The following is an 18,989-nucleotide window of genomic DNA, read 5'->3' on the forward strand; positions in this document are numbered from 1 at the left end:
CCAGACTAGGCAGCCACGAACAGAGCAGCATTATGCATATCACATTATAAATCGATCTATCCTAAGGATCGTTAATAAACGGCAAAAGTGTAAAATTATGGAACATGTAAAAAACGGTTTTTGTTTTTTTACAAAATAAACACTGCCGTAAAAAAAAAAATTGTTCAGATCGCCCGGAAAAAAAAATCTTATCTTAGAAGATGTGGCCTGTAGAATCCATAATTTCAAACAATTCCAAGATTGGGGTCTACTAGTTCAAAAGTTACAGCCCTTTGAATTTCTTTCGAAATGGTTTCTAGCTCTATCTATACTTTGTGCATTGAAGAAGTCTAATCTCGAAAAAGTACGAATTGTTTTGAGATTCTACGCCCCTAAAATTAAATAGAAAAAAGTGTTTTTCCTCAGAGAATCATTAGGTGCGTTCTCGAATTTTTTGGTAAAAAAGGAAGGTGTGCTACACTGCCTTTTTTTGAGGCCCTAAAAAAAAAAACTTTCTCGATCGACCCGGAAAAAAATTTTTCTTAATAGAATGTGGCCTGTAGAATCCATAATTTCAAACAAGTTCCAAGATTGGGCTGCTAGTTCAAAAGTTACAGCCCTTTGAATTTTCTTTCGAAATTGGTTTTCTGATCTATAAACTTTTTTGATTCCTGTTAGTAGATCAGTATTAAGTCTGATCGAAAAAGTACGAATTGTTTTGGATTCTACGCACCAAAATTAATAAGAAAAATTCTTTTCCCGAGAAATTTTGGTGCAGTCGATTTTTGGTAAAAAAGGAAGGTTGTACACTGCCTTTTTTTGAGCCGCGAAAAAAAATTGTCTCGCTTTTTCGTAAGCGGTACAGAAAAAATTCCTTCCTTGGTGCTCGACACCATAACGAACCAAATAGCGAAAAAAGTAGAACAATAGCTCTTAACATAAAAATCTAGTAGCGTCTCAAAACGAGCGGACGGACGGACGGGGCCACAATAGCGCATTTTTTTTTTTTTTTGAAATGCGCTAAAAAAATGCTTTTTATCCCATAAAACAGCTAATCCGGCAATTCCAGTAAACTGGCATAGGCGAAAAAATTTTGTGCCGGACTACCGATCATCTATTCTACCTATATTTTAGTCTATAGTCGCACTATTTTGTATTGGTTGTAGGTACCAATTATTGCAGATGGTAAGAAAAAAACAATTCTGGTTAACTTTTTTGTGGAAATTATTATTAAATTCATTAAAAAAATTAGATGAAGACGAATTACCTGTCGAAATGCCTGTAATACTTCTTGACGTTGACTGAAATGGCGGAAGAGTAGATGAAGCGCCCCCGACACCAAGGATGGATAGTCATGCATTGTAAGATGCAGCAACACACGTAAGAATGTTCGTCCACCGTGTCCGTCAAGATCTAGGACTGCACATTCCTCGCTACTGCCGAATATACCCTCGGCTTGACTACCGATCATATCAAAGTCAATGTTTTTGTGCCTATGAGTTAGAGGATCTATGGTGTGTTTTTCGGCTTCATCGAATTCTTGCTTGAAGATACTCAAAAGGCAACTTATGCGATAATCCAATCTCACATCTAATATAAACTGCAAAATGAGGTCAAATCAAATCCATACCGTCGCGATGGTTAACAATTATTACCTGTAATATTTCTATTATTTTTAATTTGGTATCCATTACCAAGGGGTATTCCTTCAAAAATTGTGAACCTTTCACTTGACTACTAGTGGGAGTCACAACACCACGACCGACAGGACCAAGAGTCAATGAAGTCATCACAGCTCCCATATCACCTATAGATCGTAACACTCCCCCTTCAGCTAAGAAAGAGAAATATGTAAACATGAATGATCTCTGCATCATCAAAGATAGAGTGGAGTTATTTTGTTATGAGCTGTTGCGCAGTAGACCAAAGTGTCACGAATCCAAATTTACATTTTTTCATTTAGTACGGTAGACAAGACGCTAATCAGCATCACTGTCTTTGAATTCCGTTTTGTTATGAATTCAACAAAACGCTTATTCCAACAACAAACCCGTCCCTGTCGTTCCGGTACCCAACCGTAAGCTTTGTCATCAAACTTTGAGCGGAAATTCTATTTACATGCACATAATATTCAGTTCATTTATACCACAGTTCATAGAATTTTGTTTTCAATAGCGGACTTTCCGGTGCGCTTCAGAAGATATAAGGCCGCATTACAGGCTTCTGCCCACAGTTCCTTTGACAACTTGCTTGGATTCAGCATAGAAAGGACGCATATCACAATAATGCAGTTCTCTCGTTCTGCAACACCATTCTCCTGTGGTGTATAAGGTGAAGTAATGCAGTGCTCTATACCTCTGTGTGCAAGCAGTTTCGTTACCCTCTTGTTGTAAAATTCTTTTCATCAAAACCCATTTGTGGGTGTTGCTGCATAACAACACTGTGAATGATGAGTAACGGGCAAATACAGACCCTAGCAGCTATCAATTAGCGAAAACCGAAGTCTCTAGATAACCGAGGGGCCGAGATCTTGATAAAACAGACAGACAGACAGACGACGGAAAATCGAGTACATAAACGTTACCTTAATTTTGTTGTCTTACGCTAAAATCCGTAAATAAACATTTTTGTTAGTATCTATTGTGCACTATTCCAAATCGAAATTCAATTTTTGTTTAAATTTTAAATTGTGGTAGGGACAAAAGATGAATTACATCCAAAAAACAGTTAATAAACATTTTCATTGCAATAATAATTTGCGAGACCAATGTTTTCAAACTCGCTCCTTTCGCAATTCTGGCGACGCGCATCCTGCAGCTAATAACACGATAACTCCACTCTAGTACTGTACACAATAAACAAATGCAATACAGTTCAACCTTTTAGTTGTTTTACAACAAAGGCAATTAACAAAGCTCAACAGACGATACATAACTAAAGCAACAAATGCTATTTACCAAGTAAACAGAAAACAGAAGCAAACACACATATCAAATGACCCACTTGTATAAAAAAGTACCTCTCTCCTCAGTTACAGATGATTCCTCCGCTATATGTAAATAAACAGTACCAATTTAGTATGATATGTACCCCAAACATAATACGGCATGAATACTACTTACAATCGATATCGCCAGTGGGAACCCTTCCATGCATATAGTCGTTCTCCGAAATGCAATCAAGTATACTAAGCAACGTTTTTGTTAATCGAAGCAGATCAGAGAAACTATAAAATCCAAAATAGATCAATTCCCGCGCTAATTTCACCACCTACAATATGAAGAACTTTCAAAGATGTTTTAATGCGAATCCGTTACAGACCTCAAAAGTCAATCTGTTTTGTTCTTGATCACCAAAAGACCACATTTTTGCTACAACGTTGCACAGGTAATCTTCGACGAACGCGATCGTAGAACAAAACCTTGACCTCACTACCTCCTTGTTAGGATCTGGAGTTTTATTACTGTCATAACTACAAATGGGTACAATTTGTCAATCGATAACTGATATAACAACAGGAAGAAGGGGGGAGGAGGGGGGACTAAATAATTTTGGGAGCCGGTACACTGTAAAATATTATGCATACTATTTCTGAGTGGAAGAAAATAATAAGAACGTTCCTCGACTTACTCATGAATTGACATCTTCGAAGGAATTTCAGACCATAATCTCGCATACTTCACAGGTGTAACGGGTTCTTGAGGATCTCTGTCAACATGAAGATGCAGCATTAATCGGCAAAACGACGCTCTCAGATCATAATTAACAGTCTCATCCGCCATACATTTTAAAATCAGATCTATATCAAGATGGGGCGATAAATTATTTAAGGCCAGATATTGTCGATTTAAGCACATATTAGAGAACAGATCCAACTGATGTCTGTAATAATCCAAAATCGCTTGATCATCGCGACTGCCCATCTTGGCGCCCTGGCACAACTCTACCAGTGCCCTCGACTTTTGTCGATTCTTCCACAGTAAAATAATTTGCTGCTCCTCGACCAAAGTTACCAAAGGTTCCATCTCCCCATCCTCGCTCTCTAGCATGCCATCCTCCTGAATTTCCTGCACCTCGACTTGTGTTCTCATCATACGAGTCTCTAGCAAAATATCAGAGTTCTTTTGACTAAGAACGCTCTTACATATCAATTCTTGCGTAACAGGGATCGCCTTTTTATTCGAGATGCATAAGTCGGATAAATAATCCAAAAATCGAGATTCCCAATTGAACATATTCTTCCGCACCAACCCGACAAATGTTTCAATCTCAGCGGCAGTTATGTGTTTCTCTAATAGTTTACGATTGTTATGCAGTAACGCCGTAATAGTGTCCTCAGCTAAGATGTCATAACCAATTTGTTTTTGCATAAACCCGAAGTGTTTCGCGATGTATTCCTACAATTTTCAGGTCATAATTTTTACTAGGTCTGAATCTAAAGCAAATCACCTGATTTTTACGGTAATCTTGTTGGCTTAAACGTAGTATACGGTAACAAAGGCGAAATATGTATTTATAGGGGGCGTGTTTCGGGTCATTCAACTCTTCTATTTTTAAAAATGGTGGCTCCCCATTTGGTGAATCGATAAATGGTCCCTAAAATAAATTTCGAAATGTTAATTGTTCATTTTGTTTCAATTTTTGAGGCTCCGCAGAGGCAACATTTAGGTTCTTTAGTAACTCACTTTAGGGGCAGAGAAGATGAATTGCTATAGACCACCGGGGCAGTTGCAGAAAAATGGCTGGGGTTAGCATGGCGAACTGCTTTTTATGCTTAAGGCTCCTCTGTAGGCAATTTGTATTTCAGTGTTATTGTAATTGGTTAGACTACCAACAATACACACTGCTACATGATCTCCTTGAGTGAAACCAACGATGTATCTATCCTTCTCAGTTTTGCATATTCTCTTCATTTATTGTTAAACACAATAGACCATGTATAATGATCAAGGACTAATTATGTAAACAAGTTTATCGAAAAGCTGTACAATATTTGACTGGAGATGCACAAATACCTATTTCTGTTACCGTTGAATAAATTACTTATTCAATGCATTTACTGCATTTTTCTATAATGACACCTTCTGTAAATTGCCTGGTTTTCAGATAATTAGTGGACTAGATTAGCATTGTTTGTTATAACATTTTTTAATTACCCCTTTATTTCTTGTGATTTGTTCTAATCATTTTTACTGATTTATAGATTTTTATAGTTATTAGGTACATGTGCATGAATGAATTCACTTAGGTATGGTAGATCCTAAAAAACCGGCACTTCGAACACCTAAAATAAATCTTTCTTTACTTATATATTATACAAGGGTGAACAACAACCAAAATTGTAAGTTTTTCATAAAAATGGTAGCTAACATTTAAAATTCTGTTACAATGATTAAAAGTATAACATTTATACTGATTCTAAATAAATCCTTATCTTTTCAAAAATTAATAACAATTGTACATTTAGCGTATTACTTATTTATATCTATGCACGACCCATGGAGAATTTTTCCGAACATCTTTTGTGCCGTAAGATGACTTCACTTTTTTGCCCTGAATTCAATGGTAAAAATAAAATTTACTTGATCCTCCTATTTTTTGAGGGACAAATATTCCTGTTGATAAAGTTGATATCAGTCCATATTGAAAAAAGAAGTAGGTAGTAGTAAAACATTTACCGGTTTCTGTCGCTACATAGTATTGGAAATTTGAAAAAAATTCGCCAAGTTGATGTGAAGTTTGTGGGACTCCATCAAAAGGTATTCTCAAACGGAAAGATAAATAGTCGAATTTTTTTAAAAGTGCAAGAATTTTTTTATATCCAACATTTTCATTAACATGAGCAGAACAGTGACACTTTGTTTTAAATAAAATTGTCAGTGTCGGCCATTAGTTATCGTATCCCGCTTAGGAATTTAACTAAAAAGGGGAATTGTATTTATATCGGTAGCGTTTCTTTTATATAACATACCACGACGTTTCGTATGTTTATGTTCCGCTAATAAGTGAAAAAATGCCTATGTGTCATTTGTTATCTATTGGGCGCAACTTTATGGAAAGCAAAGGGCATGTGCATCTTTTGCTTTTGGTCGCATTTCTCGAAATAGATAATTTTCACGAAGACTTACTCTTAGTCCAGTATGCAGATAATTTTGACCTGCAAAAGGTGGTGTAAAAGATTTTATTGTTTTAAATGGTCCATTTGGGTCCAAATAACATGTATTTGAAGAGTACGCACACATTTTTTCCGGCCCAACTTTTGGCAGCCAAAAAACCTCAAAATTTTGGGCATTTTTTTAGTTTTTCGCTTAAAACCCGAAAACGGTCCATATTTTATGAATAACACTTCTTTAGAAAATTAAAGAAAACAAAATTATGCGCCAATAAAAAAACAAACAAAATCGGTCCAATAGAAAAATTTTTACAAGCGATCAAAAAACGCCCATTTTTCCCAACGAATTTCAAAAATTGGTCCAATTTTAAATTGTTGGTACTTTTTGAACTCTCTGATTGATGTTCTACAATCTTTAGGGAGGGGGGGTAGTGGATTTTATCGTTCCTTTAGGAGCCACAACGCATTAAAAAAAGGTTAACTCAGTTCTTTAGAAAAGTTGGAAAAAATGGGCGTTTTTTGATCGCTTGTAAAAATTTTTCTATTGGACCGATTTTGTTTGTTTTTTTATCGACGCAGAATTTTGTTTTCTTTAATTTACTAAAGAAGTGTTATTCATAAAATATGGACCGTTTTCGAGTTTTAAGCGAAAAATTGAAAAAAGTTCGAACGTTTTGAGGTTTTTTGGCTGCCAAAAGTTGTGCCGGAAAAAAATTGGTGTGCACTCTTCAAATACATGTTATTTGGACCCAAATGGACCATTTAAAACGTTAAAATCGTTTACACCACATTTTTCAGGAATCGGCCCTTCTGACTGCTCCGCATACTGGATTATCTGAGGAAACTGATAATTTTAGATGGGAAATAAAATGCTACGCTTCTGGTAGTTTGAAAGCATTGTTATAAAACAAGAGTTCATATTCAGCACTACTTATGATATAATATGTGAAGTACCTAGTATTGTACGTACCTCATTATAGGATTTTTTTTGTTTCTTGAAGCATCCTGATGGGATGCAAAAGGTTTTAGAAATAAAAAATTATTTCCAATGTACCTATAATAGGATATCCATTTTTCGTCTTGGGAATACGTGTCATTATGATTTACAAATCAACAGCATTCAAATAAATAAATAATAAATAGTAATTTATCTAATCCATATCATTAGGAACGGCATAACAATGTGTAGGGTAATGCCAGGTAGTTTCTTTTGTTTTCCCTTTCAAGTAATGAGTTGTCGCCTCAGGCGTTATAAGTGCAATTTGAGTTGCCTATCCTTACGTTAGCGTTTTGATTTTTTTCTGAAGATCGCGAAACATATTTTTTTAAATATATGCCTTATCATAATAGATGGAAATAATATCTTTAAGTACCGCCGTAAGAAATACTGTCGGATTTCCAAATTGGTGCTGTACGTTTTTCTACCCTCATTACAACGGCTGTTATCTACAAAAAACGATTTTTCTATTCATCGATCTTCATAAAAAACTAAGACCGATATTTCAATTTTTTTAAGTACCGCCGTTCTTTTCATCATTGCAAAGAATATCCACTATCGACAATTTGTTAGACTTCAACTACAAAAGCAGCATTTCATAAGAAAGTTTAGCTATTTTTCCAATATGGCGCATTGACTACAGAGGAGCCTTAAGTAGCAGAAATGAGATGCATTATTAACCCTCATATAGTGTACATTTTTGAACCAATTTCACGAAATTGATGGCATGTAATGGAGTGCAGATAAAAACCCACATGGTTACAGTGTAGAATTGTGCCAACCTTTTTTAAGATACCATTAGCTCAATGCTAAGGATTCTTGATAATTACCATAACGCCCTTGACTACAGTCTCCAATTTAAAAAATGATATACCTACCACCTTAAAAGCGGTTTGTGTTGAGCCGAGTCGTTGGTACTTCAAAAATGTAGGTAAGGGCTTTCTTTTGCAAATGTGATCATTGTATATAGAGAGAGAAAGAAGAAATTTGAACTTGAAATTAACTAACTCAACTGAAAGGTGCTAGAATTTCATAAATTTTGGATACACATAGAGTAAGAAAAAAGATACAATGTTGGTAAGAACTTACCTGCAATATTCGAAAAAGTTGCTTCAAAATAGCTTGCTCCCTAAGTAATTTTTGACGATCACGATTTGGATTAGTAACTACAAGTTCTAGGGCTTCCGTCTTATTTTGCTCGTTCTCTAATTCGGCAACAAAATAAACTATATCCTGCAGGAGGGTTGTGACTGCTCTATAATAAGGCAGTTATTGGAGTTCAATATGGCTCATTTTACCTTCTTTCGTTGTGAGATATAGTACCGCGTTCTAATGTTGATGATAATGCAGAAAGAACCTTACAAGCGTCATTTGCGAAATCTAAGTCCCTAACTTCCACTGGCGACACAGATATAATGGCAAAGGCTTCTTTGTCTTCTTTGATTGGCGCACAACCAACTTTGGACATAACAGGTTTGTCTTCGTCTTTATCAATAGGAATCGATGTGGAATGTACCCAGGAATTAGTAAATAAATGATGTAAACGTACGTAACTAGATTGAGGAACATAGGAATCGGCTCTGGTCAAAGTGGTAGGATCCAGTTCAAACAAAGAAGCAATTTCGTTAGAATAAGCGACAGGCACTAAGTGATACATATTTGTATCTCCTGATCCTTCGATCCTAAGCTTGGCACGCATTTGATCCATCGTCTGATCAGAATCTACATCTGCTGCTAGATAGCGTCCGGTTGCGAGATGTTTAAAACGGAATATCGAATTCCAATGTCCCGCACCACCTCGGCACGGATCGTGTTGGACAACTTCTATTTCCCACAACGCTTTACTGCTGGTCGCCGCAGTTGCGCTGGTTCTCCCAGTCGTGCGCAAAAAAACGTGATGGGTTTTCTTATATTCGTCCATTGTTAAAAACTTCTCTTGCTCGGCGTGAAACAATCGTACCACATCCCCACCCTTCAGTACATCTTCCGCATTCTCACGATGTTCCATAAATAACGTCACTTTCCAGGACGTACTACCGTTCACAACATTTACCTCTTTACAACCGGGATTATCAAGAAGTTCGTGATTTGCAGCAACGTGCAAAACCTGCTGTCCGGCATTAACCGGATTTAGTATGACCTTATCTCCCAAGACGATATTATCACCGGTGGACCGCAATTTATAAAATGGCATTATGTAAAACCAGGAACCTTCGTTTCCATTTCCATCTAAATATACTCTCATTGCATTTTTCTCCAACAAAGCCGGCAAACGTTTATTTACCGTTAAGTACTTGTTTGACTTTAAGTGTAGAAGCTACAATGACGTAAATCAGACGTTGAAATAAAACACAAACAATTCGAAAGTAGCACTACTTGATGAGTGACTACTTCTTTCTCTCTCACACTTCTCGTTTCCTTCTTTTTGCGGCAAATTAAACTAATTAGTCGCGTGACCGATGAGATGATTTTACTCCCGTGCAAAAACCTACAGTGCATACCGAGCCATAAGAAGTAGTCACGTCAAAAAAATGAACTAAACCAAACGAGTTTTCAGTTGGTATTTCTGTCGTGGAAACGTGTTCGGTTTATGGTAATGTCTCCGTATTTCAATTTGCAGAAACCCACCTGAACAACACTTCCATATTGCACATTTGATCCCAGTAGTTTCTTATTTTCACCTTCGTTCTGTTTCTTTTCTATTTCCGCCGCGTGCTTAACACCAAAAACTGATTTAGTGATAAAGAAAAAGCGCTAACAAACACTTACGTGTAAACGTTTTAATAAGTTTGTATCTGTATTTGAACCCATACTTTGTTTTGCAGCTTTCCAAAACTGTTTTTGAGCGGAATACCGGTTCATAGGGCATATTTTAAATTGGCAATCTGAAAAGGGCGCCATATAATAGAAATAAGTTGGTCAGAGTAGCCTTACCTCGAAATTTCTTAGGCGGATTATTCAAATCTCCTGCTTCCGGACAAACAACGCATCTATCATCAACTAAACTGAAACAAAACTGGCGATGAATTTCAAGAAAATTGCCTAAAACCAGAGCTTACAAAAATGTACCTAAATACTACTCTGACTATGTATAATATATATCTTTAAAGCTAACATATTGTTTTATTCTAACGTTGTAGGTAACTTTTAAAACAAACATTGAAACACTATCCATTTTCAGTGTAATGCAATATGCATTTAGGAAAGGTTATTCTGCTAATTACGAAAGTGTAGAACGGACAAGGTAGTTCAAATTAAGTAATCGTAAAAGTAAAACTAATACCGAATCAAAAATTTGTTTTGCGCATGCGCAATCCAATTTTTTTATTTGTTGAGACATTTAAATGAAATGTTGTGTGTATAGGCACTTCAAATGACAGTAAAACTAATACTAAATTAAAAAATTTGTATTACAAGCTATGTTGATCTGGTGGAACAAAAATCAACCCCTTAAGGTGTGTTGTAAAAATGATGGATGCGTGAAGATCTCGAGGATCGTTCGGTATTGAGTTGTGCTTATAAATTCTATACGTTAACTTTTTTATTTGTGAATTTTTTTGGTTCAATGGCTGAAAACGAATTTGGCTGGAGTAACTAATTTTTTCGGACAAAGACTGTTAATGTCAAAATGCGCTTTTTGTAAAATCGTTTACGATTACTTTTTTAACTTGTCATCTTGGCCATTTACTAACCAAATTGGATGAAGGGCCTAGGCCTAGCCAGTACCATATCAAATGTAATGTCACCACTTTGGCACTCTTGATTATGTATAGAATGAAGAACACTTGGTGGCGATGTTGCCCCTAGGTGAACTTCGCCCTTTAGATCGTCATCTAATAAAGACGTTATTATTGTCGGTGTTTCTTGTGAGAACTCAGGTCTAGCCTGGTTAACTAATCGCACGGATTAAAATCAAGTAACGATTAGTATCTGTGTCTGGTGCAGTGTTATGTCCTTTAAAAAAAAAAAAAAAAACGTGCATTGGCAATCTAGGGATAGTATGTAATTCATACTTACCAACATACGTATTGATGGGCACAATAGCCAACGCTATCAAAAAAGAGGAAAACAAAACAGAATCATTATAATAATTCCTGTAATTTTAATAAATGGATTTTATTGTGTAAGTGTTTCTTTGGCTTTGCGTTTGGGTTGAATACGAGTGGGTTGTGATGGTATGTTTCTGTGAAGAAGGAGTTTTGTGTTTTTTAACTGTGCTGGGGCGTGTAACTTTATTGGGTGGACCTGTCTTTGTGGTGCATGTTGCGTTACTTGTATTTATGGTGTTTCTTTGTTCTTGAGGTTGTATTTGTGAGGTTGCTTGGGTTTTTGGTGGAGATATTACAGTATGTTGTGAGCATGTAGTTCTGTTAAGGTTTTGCGTTTCGGTTGAATACGAGTGGGTTGTGATAATGTGGTGTGTTTCTGTGAAGAAGGAGTTTTGTGTTTTTTAAATGTGCTAGGGCGTGTAACTTTATTGGATGGACCTGTCTTTGTAGTGCATGTTGCGTTACTTGTATTTATGGTGTTTCTTTGTTCTTGAAGTATTTCTGTTGTTGCATGGGTTATTGGTGGAGACATTACAGTATTTTGTGAGCCTGTAGTGCTGTTAAGGTTGTTGCGTTTGGGTTGAGTACGAGTGGGTTGTGATATATTATTATTATTATTATTATAGTCAGAGTGTATTAACTCGTGCATGTTCTGGCTCGTGTTCTAATGTTTGTATATTCAAATGAGGTCTTTATTCAAGATCAAGTCTCGCCAGGATGGAGACTCCCCTAAAACTCAACGCTAACCAAGATGCCGCAGGTGGCAGCAATTGAACCTAGTGCGAACTTAATTCCTATAATTCCTATTGATAAAGCACAGATATTTCACGTTAAAACTGACAGCTGTGTGCACCGACACGGCCGGCCCGTTTTTTTTTGTTAAGCTGAAATTAATCAAAACTTACCTTCAATGAATCTTACTACTCTTCAGCGAGCGCCGACAGTTTCTGTAAGCTGAAATTAATCAAAACTTATCTAAAAATCACATATGACAGAGAAAGACTTCTTCCTTGGCCTTGCTCAGCATAAAATGATTTTGATAGTAAGATCTTTCAATGATGCAAGAAAATGTATATTTTGCATATTTGTTTTGGTCCAATACACATGTAACTGAGTTCTTACATACCAAGATAAATCTATTATTTTATACATCATCATAACCCCATGTTTAAGATTTAGGATTGAGGGATTATGCTATGGTTGTGGGGGAGAATCTTACCCCTGCCCATACTAAGCTGCATTCTTTTTACGACCAGGAGTCTATGGACAATTTCAAAAGCATTTGGACTCCTTCGCCTACCCCTACTTAACACCAGGTAAGTACAATGAGTAGTATCAGGTCACCAAAGCAAGCAACATAAAAACTGGGAATCGGCAAAGGAACCGCACTGTACACATTGAAATTTAGTGTAAATTGTAAGTGGATATATACGAAATTAAAATTTGGTAGGTGGAGAGAACCAGAACAAACTTGTTCCCAATAAACCAAGGATCCGAAAATTTGAATTTGAGAATACATTTTCAAAGATCTAAAACAATCCAGATTTTGAGTGATAAAAGCATTGCCAGAATTTCCTGTATGAATTTAGTAGATAACAGTGACTGTGGTAAGTGAATTAGCTATGGTGCATTCGAGTGCATCATTACTCTGGAGTTCCCTATACGGGGGATCTGAGACTTCTCTCATAAGGTTTAAAACAATGCTAAATACGCAATCCATGATGAGTTGTTGTTGATGAGCATTTAATCTACAAATGTGCAAGAAATCCTGAATCAATAAAATAAAGAAATGTTTATTACTGCTTTCAGAAAAACAAACAAAAACAAAAAATATTTAAAAAGTATCCTTAACTAATTGCACTAGGCATTGGAAGAATGTATTAGATAATAGTGGAATGCGTCAGTGTATGGGGGTGCATAACCAAGACAAAAAATCAGATCTAATCAAATAAGATCCATATACATATAAATAATTTTAGGGTGTCTTGATCCCATAGCAGAAAAATCATATTATCATGACGATAAAGGCAATTTGATCATTTTCTCAATGAAACTAGTGCAATTGCAAATTCCAGTTGCTAATGAGATACAAGAAAAAGATATTTATTTCTAAAGAAACTGCACACATATTGAATGAAGAATATACGTCAAGCTTGTGTTATGTGGGTCGCCTAAACCGCAGGTGAGTTGAGTGATATTACTTATATCATTGATTGTCCTTTTCCTCCTGAGAAAATACTTGCTATACAATTCACGATTTCAAGTTAGAAGGTGATGTGAACAAATTAACACATAAAATGACCTAGAAAAATTTGATATTAGAATCCACAGCAATGGTGAAACAAGTGAATGTGCGTAGAAATATATATACACAACCTCGCATATAACCTTCCAAGTTCCCTTTGAAGTGATGGATTATGACCAGCCCTATGTAATTTTAAACCGCAATAGTACACACACGAAACGTCCACGCTGGCTGGCTTATTCTGATGCAGCTGTCATATATCGCCAGCACCTACACAAATGCAAATTGTAACAAGTGATGAGATTTACAAAAATAGATCAAGGCATAGCTCTATTAATAACATAAATCTAAATCCTATCAATAGTCTTTGGCAAACTATAATAAATTATTAAATGATCGCAATGTTAGAATTTGGGCCACACTTTCCTTTATGCATACTTAAAAATAATAGGCAACACTTATTACTAAAGTGGCTCCTTAATTCATTAATATTAAGTGCCACTTCATTATAATCACGCATCATTGCTATTAAGAAATAAACTCCAGACACTTAAAAGTTTGCGATAAAAGTAGATCAAACTTACCCTAAAGTGCTTAAGAAACCGCAAACATTTCCTTCTGCGTACAAGGAAACAATGTCCCCAAGATGCAGAAGACTCGAAGAACCAATTTCAACCATTATTCCTATTTGTTATTTAGACTTCTTAAATGTACCATTCACCAAACACTGAAAGACAAATATTGTAACTAGAGTAAATATTTACCAGATACAACAACAATATGACATAAATTATGAGGTAGACACGTCAAACATTGATAAAAGACACCGAAAAAGCCCTTTAATTAAGGCAAATTTGAAAATAAAAAAATAGGTTAGAACAACAAATTGATCTACTTACAAAATAGTGTCTATTTACTACGTAAATGTCGCACTAAGATGAGGTAATTTAGCCAGATATTCATTTGAAGCTAATATTAGTAACATTACAAAATATCTTCAAAACTGCAAAAATATAAACAAAAACTGATAAACATCAGTCAAAATAGAGAGCAGGTAGGTATAGAGACGGTATCGCCACAATCTCGCCCTCTATGAGCACGTGCCGTAAACGGAAAGCAGGAAGTTTGAAATTGTTTTTAACAATTATTACATAAACGCCTAATTTGCTATAAATAGGGTCACAATTTTTAGGCACTTTTATAGGGAAGCTGTCCTGTTGCGTCTCAAAAAAAATTCGCAAAAAAGAAATGTTTCACTACGAGATTGATTATAAGTTTCCATTGCTGTCTGTCCGTCTGCACGATCTTTGTTTAGAAACGTCCGATCGCTTTGAAATATGGTACATATGTTCTTAAGGATCGCTATTGATTTTCAGCTCGCCATAGTAGATGCGTGAGGATTTCGAGGATCTTTTGGTATTCAATTGTATCGGATTTCTTTACCAACCCATCACCTTAGATCATTATGATCTAAGCCCATCACCTTTTATCCAAATTTCTCATAGATTGTAGAAGAAAGTTAGCATTTAAATGGGCCAAACGCGGCTCCACACAACTAGACCTAAAAGAAGCCCACTGCCCACCATCCACGAGATTAGTTTAACTTGATACACCCTATGGACTATCTAATGTCTGTCCGTCCTACCACGGCATCACATGACACTGATCTGCCTCAGCCCTCAGCTTAGTCACTTTCGACGAACATAATGGCAATGACAAATAAATAATAAATAAATAAATTTAAAATTGCATTGAAATAATATTTATTTTTGGGAAATTAAATCTACACTTTAGTTACTATTTGTCCTTTAGGTACAGACACGCAACGCATAAATTAGTGCGGTAGCTTTCGGACAATATGGATAAATATACACTTAAATTTGTATTCTACTCTACTTACCCCCGAAACAGGATCTTTTGAAATTTTTCTCGTTTAGGTACATCAAAAATAATGTGGAAGATTTGATGTATAAAAACAAAATATACTCTCATTTAGAACCAACAATGAACTCAAATCTAATCAAACTAGCGGTTATTTACAATCACGGTGCTAATTCATTATCATGGTTAATTTGATATAATAGAAAGATTAATTATGGAATGCTAATTAGCTGTTTATATTTTTAACATCTAAACGAGCATTACTTTTCTTAAGTTCCGATGCAGTTAATACAATAGTGATAATTACAATTTGGTACACCTAGAAGAGACATACCTATTGGATGACCCTAAACAGTGTGAAAAACTACCTACTGATGAAATGTAAGTACCTATAAGACTACGAAGCTAAAGACCTTTGGTGTCGTTTTAACTTATGGCATTAATTTTGGATTAAGATTTGACAGACTCCTTTGCTATTTTATTTCAAAATTTTATATAGGAGATAAGCTGCCACAAATAGTGATGTATTACGTTAAAACCTGGCACATGACATAATTAGGTATCATCATTGTTTAAAAACAATGGCATCACCTATAATGTTAGAACCAGACACACTATCAGAATGGGTAAGTCGTTACTATAGGAGATCAGGTCTGTATAACCAGACGGGATTCAACACTACCTAGAACCTTAGTGCTAGAACCATTGACTAAAAATAGTGTAGAGAGAGTGTAGGTACTCAGAGGCAAAATGGTCTCAAACCTACATACTGGTTGTACCAAACCTACTGCGCGGCAGGAGGTGGGAGACAAAAATACATGTACAGCATTATATCAATCTCTAGAGGTTTAAATTATGGAACTGGGATTGAAATTGAACTGCCGGTGTCGTTGGTAGGTCCTGTGTGGTCATTGGGAAAAATTATGGTCTTGAACATGCCGATCGGAAGGCCAAAATGAGAAAGTATATAAAGGAAAAACAAGAGTAAAGGAGAATCGAAGTAAAATTAGATCTTAACATTGCAGTCAAATACGTTGCATTGCTCATAGAGGCGTGTCAGCCTAGTTTTAGTTCTAATTTCGGTTGCGGATAGCCTTTCAGCCTATTTTAGACCAAGGGATGGTACGGCAGACTATTTAAAACCTTGAGTGTTGTTTTAGGTAAAAAATCCAGTAAAAAATCGCTTATAAATGCTTTTACAGCTGTTTTGTGCCTACAAGTTTCTCAGCATGATCCTGACAACGATTTCCTCCTTTACCTCAATCATCTTGGCAGTTTAAGCCCTGACGGTTTGTTGAGTTCGGCGTTCTGTTCAGCTCCTTCCCAATTGGCGTTTGTAATTATCTCTTTCTGGAGACGCACCTCTTCGCTCCTTTTTGTAGGAAATAAAATGCTTATAGGATAATGGTCATCATGTTGAAAATCGTCATTTTCGTTTTTTTGTTGGCAACAGAATCCTCAACCAAGTCTCCGCAAACAGCAGTTAGTGGAATACCAATTTCCAGTGGGAGATAATCAACACCATTTTCCATAAGTAGAGGAGCAAACAACAGACTCAAACTAACATCTATGTAGAGCTTCGAAAGCAACTCTAATGATGGAGTACGAATGCCTATCAACGCTTGTGATTTCGGTAAGCTTGCAACAAGAGATCACAAATCATTATTATTTGTTGTTAAAGTATCATTATGCTTTTTTGTTTAACCAATATATTATGCCAAAATGTTGCATAAAATTCCTCATATTATCATTGAATTTAGATTCATTGAAATGCTGCAACATTTGTTGGGTTTGTGCATAGAGCTTTGAATATAGACTACGGATGTGAAGGCAGCTCTTCTTTTCCTGAACCGTATCAAGACAAATGAGACTCACTCCATATGGTTCGCATAATCGAAGACGTAGAGTATAAAAGGGAAACTGGGAAAGCACAATCATTGAATCAATGGCACAATATTATTTTGGCTGGTAGGTAGGCAACACATCATACTCATAGTTCTGAAAACCAGTCTGTTCTTTTTTAGATTATATGGAGATTTGAAATCATAGTTTCCTACGAGAGAGCGTCATTAATGAAGTCGATCCACTAGATTAGGCCATTGAGGGAAAATTGCCCCTTCAAATGGGAGAAAAACTTTGGTCCGGCTGGTGGGAGGTCTTTTCTACATCCATATTTAGTTCATATTTTGTATGTACATACTTTCAATGCACATTATTAAAAGAAGTAAACATAATTATGCCTTAACGTGCCTACATTTATTAATAAAGGTGTCCTTTGACGAACATATATTTTACAACCCATATCGGTACCTAGACGAAGCGTAGGTGCCTACCATCTGACGAATAAGCTGTAATGTGAACTTGGTGATGTACCTGGCGGTTAAGAACACTAGAAAATGATATTATTTATTGTTAAATACTACTACCACACCCCCTACTCACAACAAAATGATTAGTAAAATTTACAAATAGGAGTTCAACATATATATGGACGACGTGATTTGTATTACAGCGTAATTTATAAATTATTTTGTAATATAAAAGCATTTCAGTGACGCAGCTTAAAATTGGCAGCGAGAAGGCAGGACTTCAATGGTGGATCCCTCAAATATGTTAAATAAGTATGTAAACACAGCCATGCCTTGGAGGATCATCAAATCACAGCATTGAAATGTTACGAGTTATCGAAATCTAAAGTGTCTCCTTTAAAACACTTGCAAAATATATATCTATATTACGTTTTTTAAAAATATATTATATAAAGAACTAGTATTTGAGGAACCTCCAGAAGTTAATTTCTTTCATTTCATCATAGCTACACCACCAAAAAATTATATGCACAGTAAACCAGGAATTCATAAAATTATATTCTAAGAGTGCTAACACGAGACACATAAATAAAAACATATTTAACTAGGCAATAACACAAACTGTATACAAATCGAGGAAAAGCTTTTTATATAGCTATCTTATTAAAAACAGTGAATAATTATACACTTAGTTTGTCTTATCACTATGGGTTATAATACAGTGAAATTAATGGAATATCGGCTTATATAAAAATAATTTTCTCTGTGTTATAACAAACAGAAATTATACATTTTTATATTCTGTTTTACATAAAGATCATATTTTAATACTCGAACCTAAATGCACCTATCCTTTACAAAAACATTAAAAACACACTCAATATATGAACTAAATGAATTTACATAATACAATTTACGTTTAATATTAACAATGAATTTTCACATCCTACAAAATGGGGAAACGACATTGGCAGTTTCATACATTTGTAATGGCTAAGTAAAGTAGGATTTAGAATGGTACGTCTTCTTAGGTTAAAATTTTTGGATGTTTCTACAAGATAGTAAAAAAATACCTAATTTAAGGGAAGGGAGGAAAGCGAAACACAGTGTCTCCTTCGTCATCCATATCCAGCGGGATGCAGCCGGTCATCTTTCTAATTTTGAAATTTGTATGCCTCAGATTTGACCCAACATTGCCACTTTTGCTATATTTTTATTAATTTTGATCTCTAATAAATTATCAAAATGAAATGTGGTATAAAGATGCAGTTGCAGATCACCTAAAAACAGATCAAGAAGTGAACAGTTTCTATCGTTATCATTCTTAAATTATTCACCGCCCTTGTTTCCCCAAAGCATGTTTAATTACCTTAGAAAATAACTAATTAATTTGTAGTTCATAGTTTTAGATGCAATT

At 35.5% G+C, this 18,989-nt stretch overlaps 1 protein-coding gene and 1 long non-coding RNA gene across 6 annotated transcripts in view; one reads left to right on the top strand and one right to left on the bottom strand.

Annotated features, from left to right (window-relative positions):
• The window catches only part of LOC116165382 (inositol 1,4,5-trisphosphate receptor), a 41,550-nt gene extending 27,111 nt beyond the window's left edge, over positions 1-14,439 (bottom strand). For 3 of the 4 annotated variants that reach the window (XM_031479774.1, XM_031479773.1, XM_031479772.1), the window contains exons 1-14: positions 14,282-14,439; positions 13,967-14,109; positions 10,023-10,093; positions 9,858-9,973; positions 9,717-9,803; positions 8,387-9,405; positions 8,178-8,343; positions 4,429-4,575; positions 3,610-4,376; positions 3,301-3,451; positions 3,102-3,249; positions 2,999-3,028; positions 1,635-1,813; positions 1,247-1,579 (exon numbers count right to left, since the gene is read on the bottom strand). In XM_031479774.1, the coding sequence (XP_031335634.1) occupies positions 1,247-1,579; positions 1,635-1,813; positions 2,999-3,028; positions 3,102-3,249; positions 3,301-3,451; positions 3,610-4,376; positions 4,429-4,575; positions 8,178-8,343; positions 8,387-9,405; positions 9,717-9,803; positions 9,858-9,973; positions 10,023-10,093; positions 13,967-14,061 (3,309 nt within the window). In that variant the 5' untranslated portion in view covers positions 14,062-14,109; positions 14,282-14,439. The remainder of the gene's footprint in view (positions 1-1,246; positions 1,580-1,634; positions 1,814-2,998; positions 3,029-3,101; positions 3,250-3,300; positions 3,452-3,609; positions 4,377-4,428; positions 4,576-8,177; positions 8,344-8,386; positions 9,406-9,716; positions 9,804-9,857; positions 9,974-10,022; positions 10,094-13,966; positions 14,110-14,281) is intronic. The other variant, XM_031479775.1, reaches the window with a different exon arrangement.
• A 957-nt stretch (positions 14,440-15,396) lies between these two features.
• Positions 15,397-17,615, top strand: LOC116165384. Of its 2 annotated transcripts, XR_004144136.1 has the most exons (4): positions 15,397-15,644; positions 16,717-16,896; positions 17,024-17,231; positions 17,288-17,615. It is a non-coding gene; the product is annotated as an uncharacterized LOC116165384 (long non-coding RNA). The 2 variants fall into 2 exon arrangements; XR_004144135.1 differs by having other exon boundaries at positions 15,400-16,896.
• Positions 17,616-18,989: the final 1,374 nt, after the last annotated feature.

Source organism: Photinus pyralis, unplaced genomic scaffold (genome assembly GCF_008802855.1).
Source record: "Photinus pyralis isolate 1611_PpyrPB1 unplaced genomic scaffold, Ppyr1.3 Ppyr1.4_LG3a, whole genome shotgun sequence".
Taxonomy (NCBI): domain Eukaryota; kingdom Metazoa; phylum Arthropoda; class Insecta; order Coleoptera; family Lampyridae; genus Photinus; species Photinus pyralis.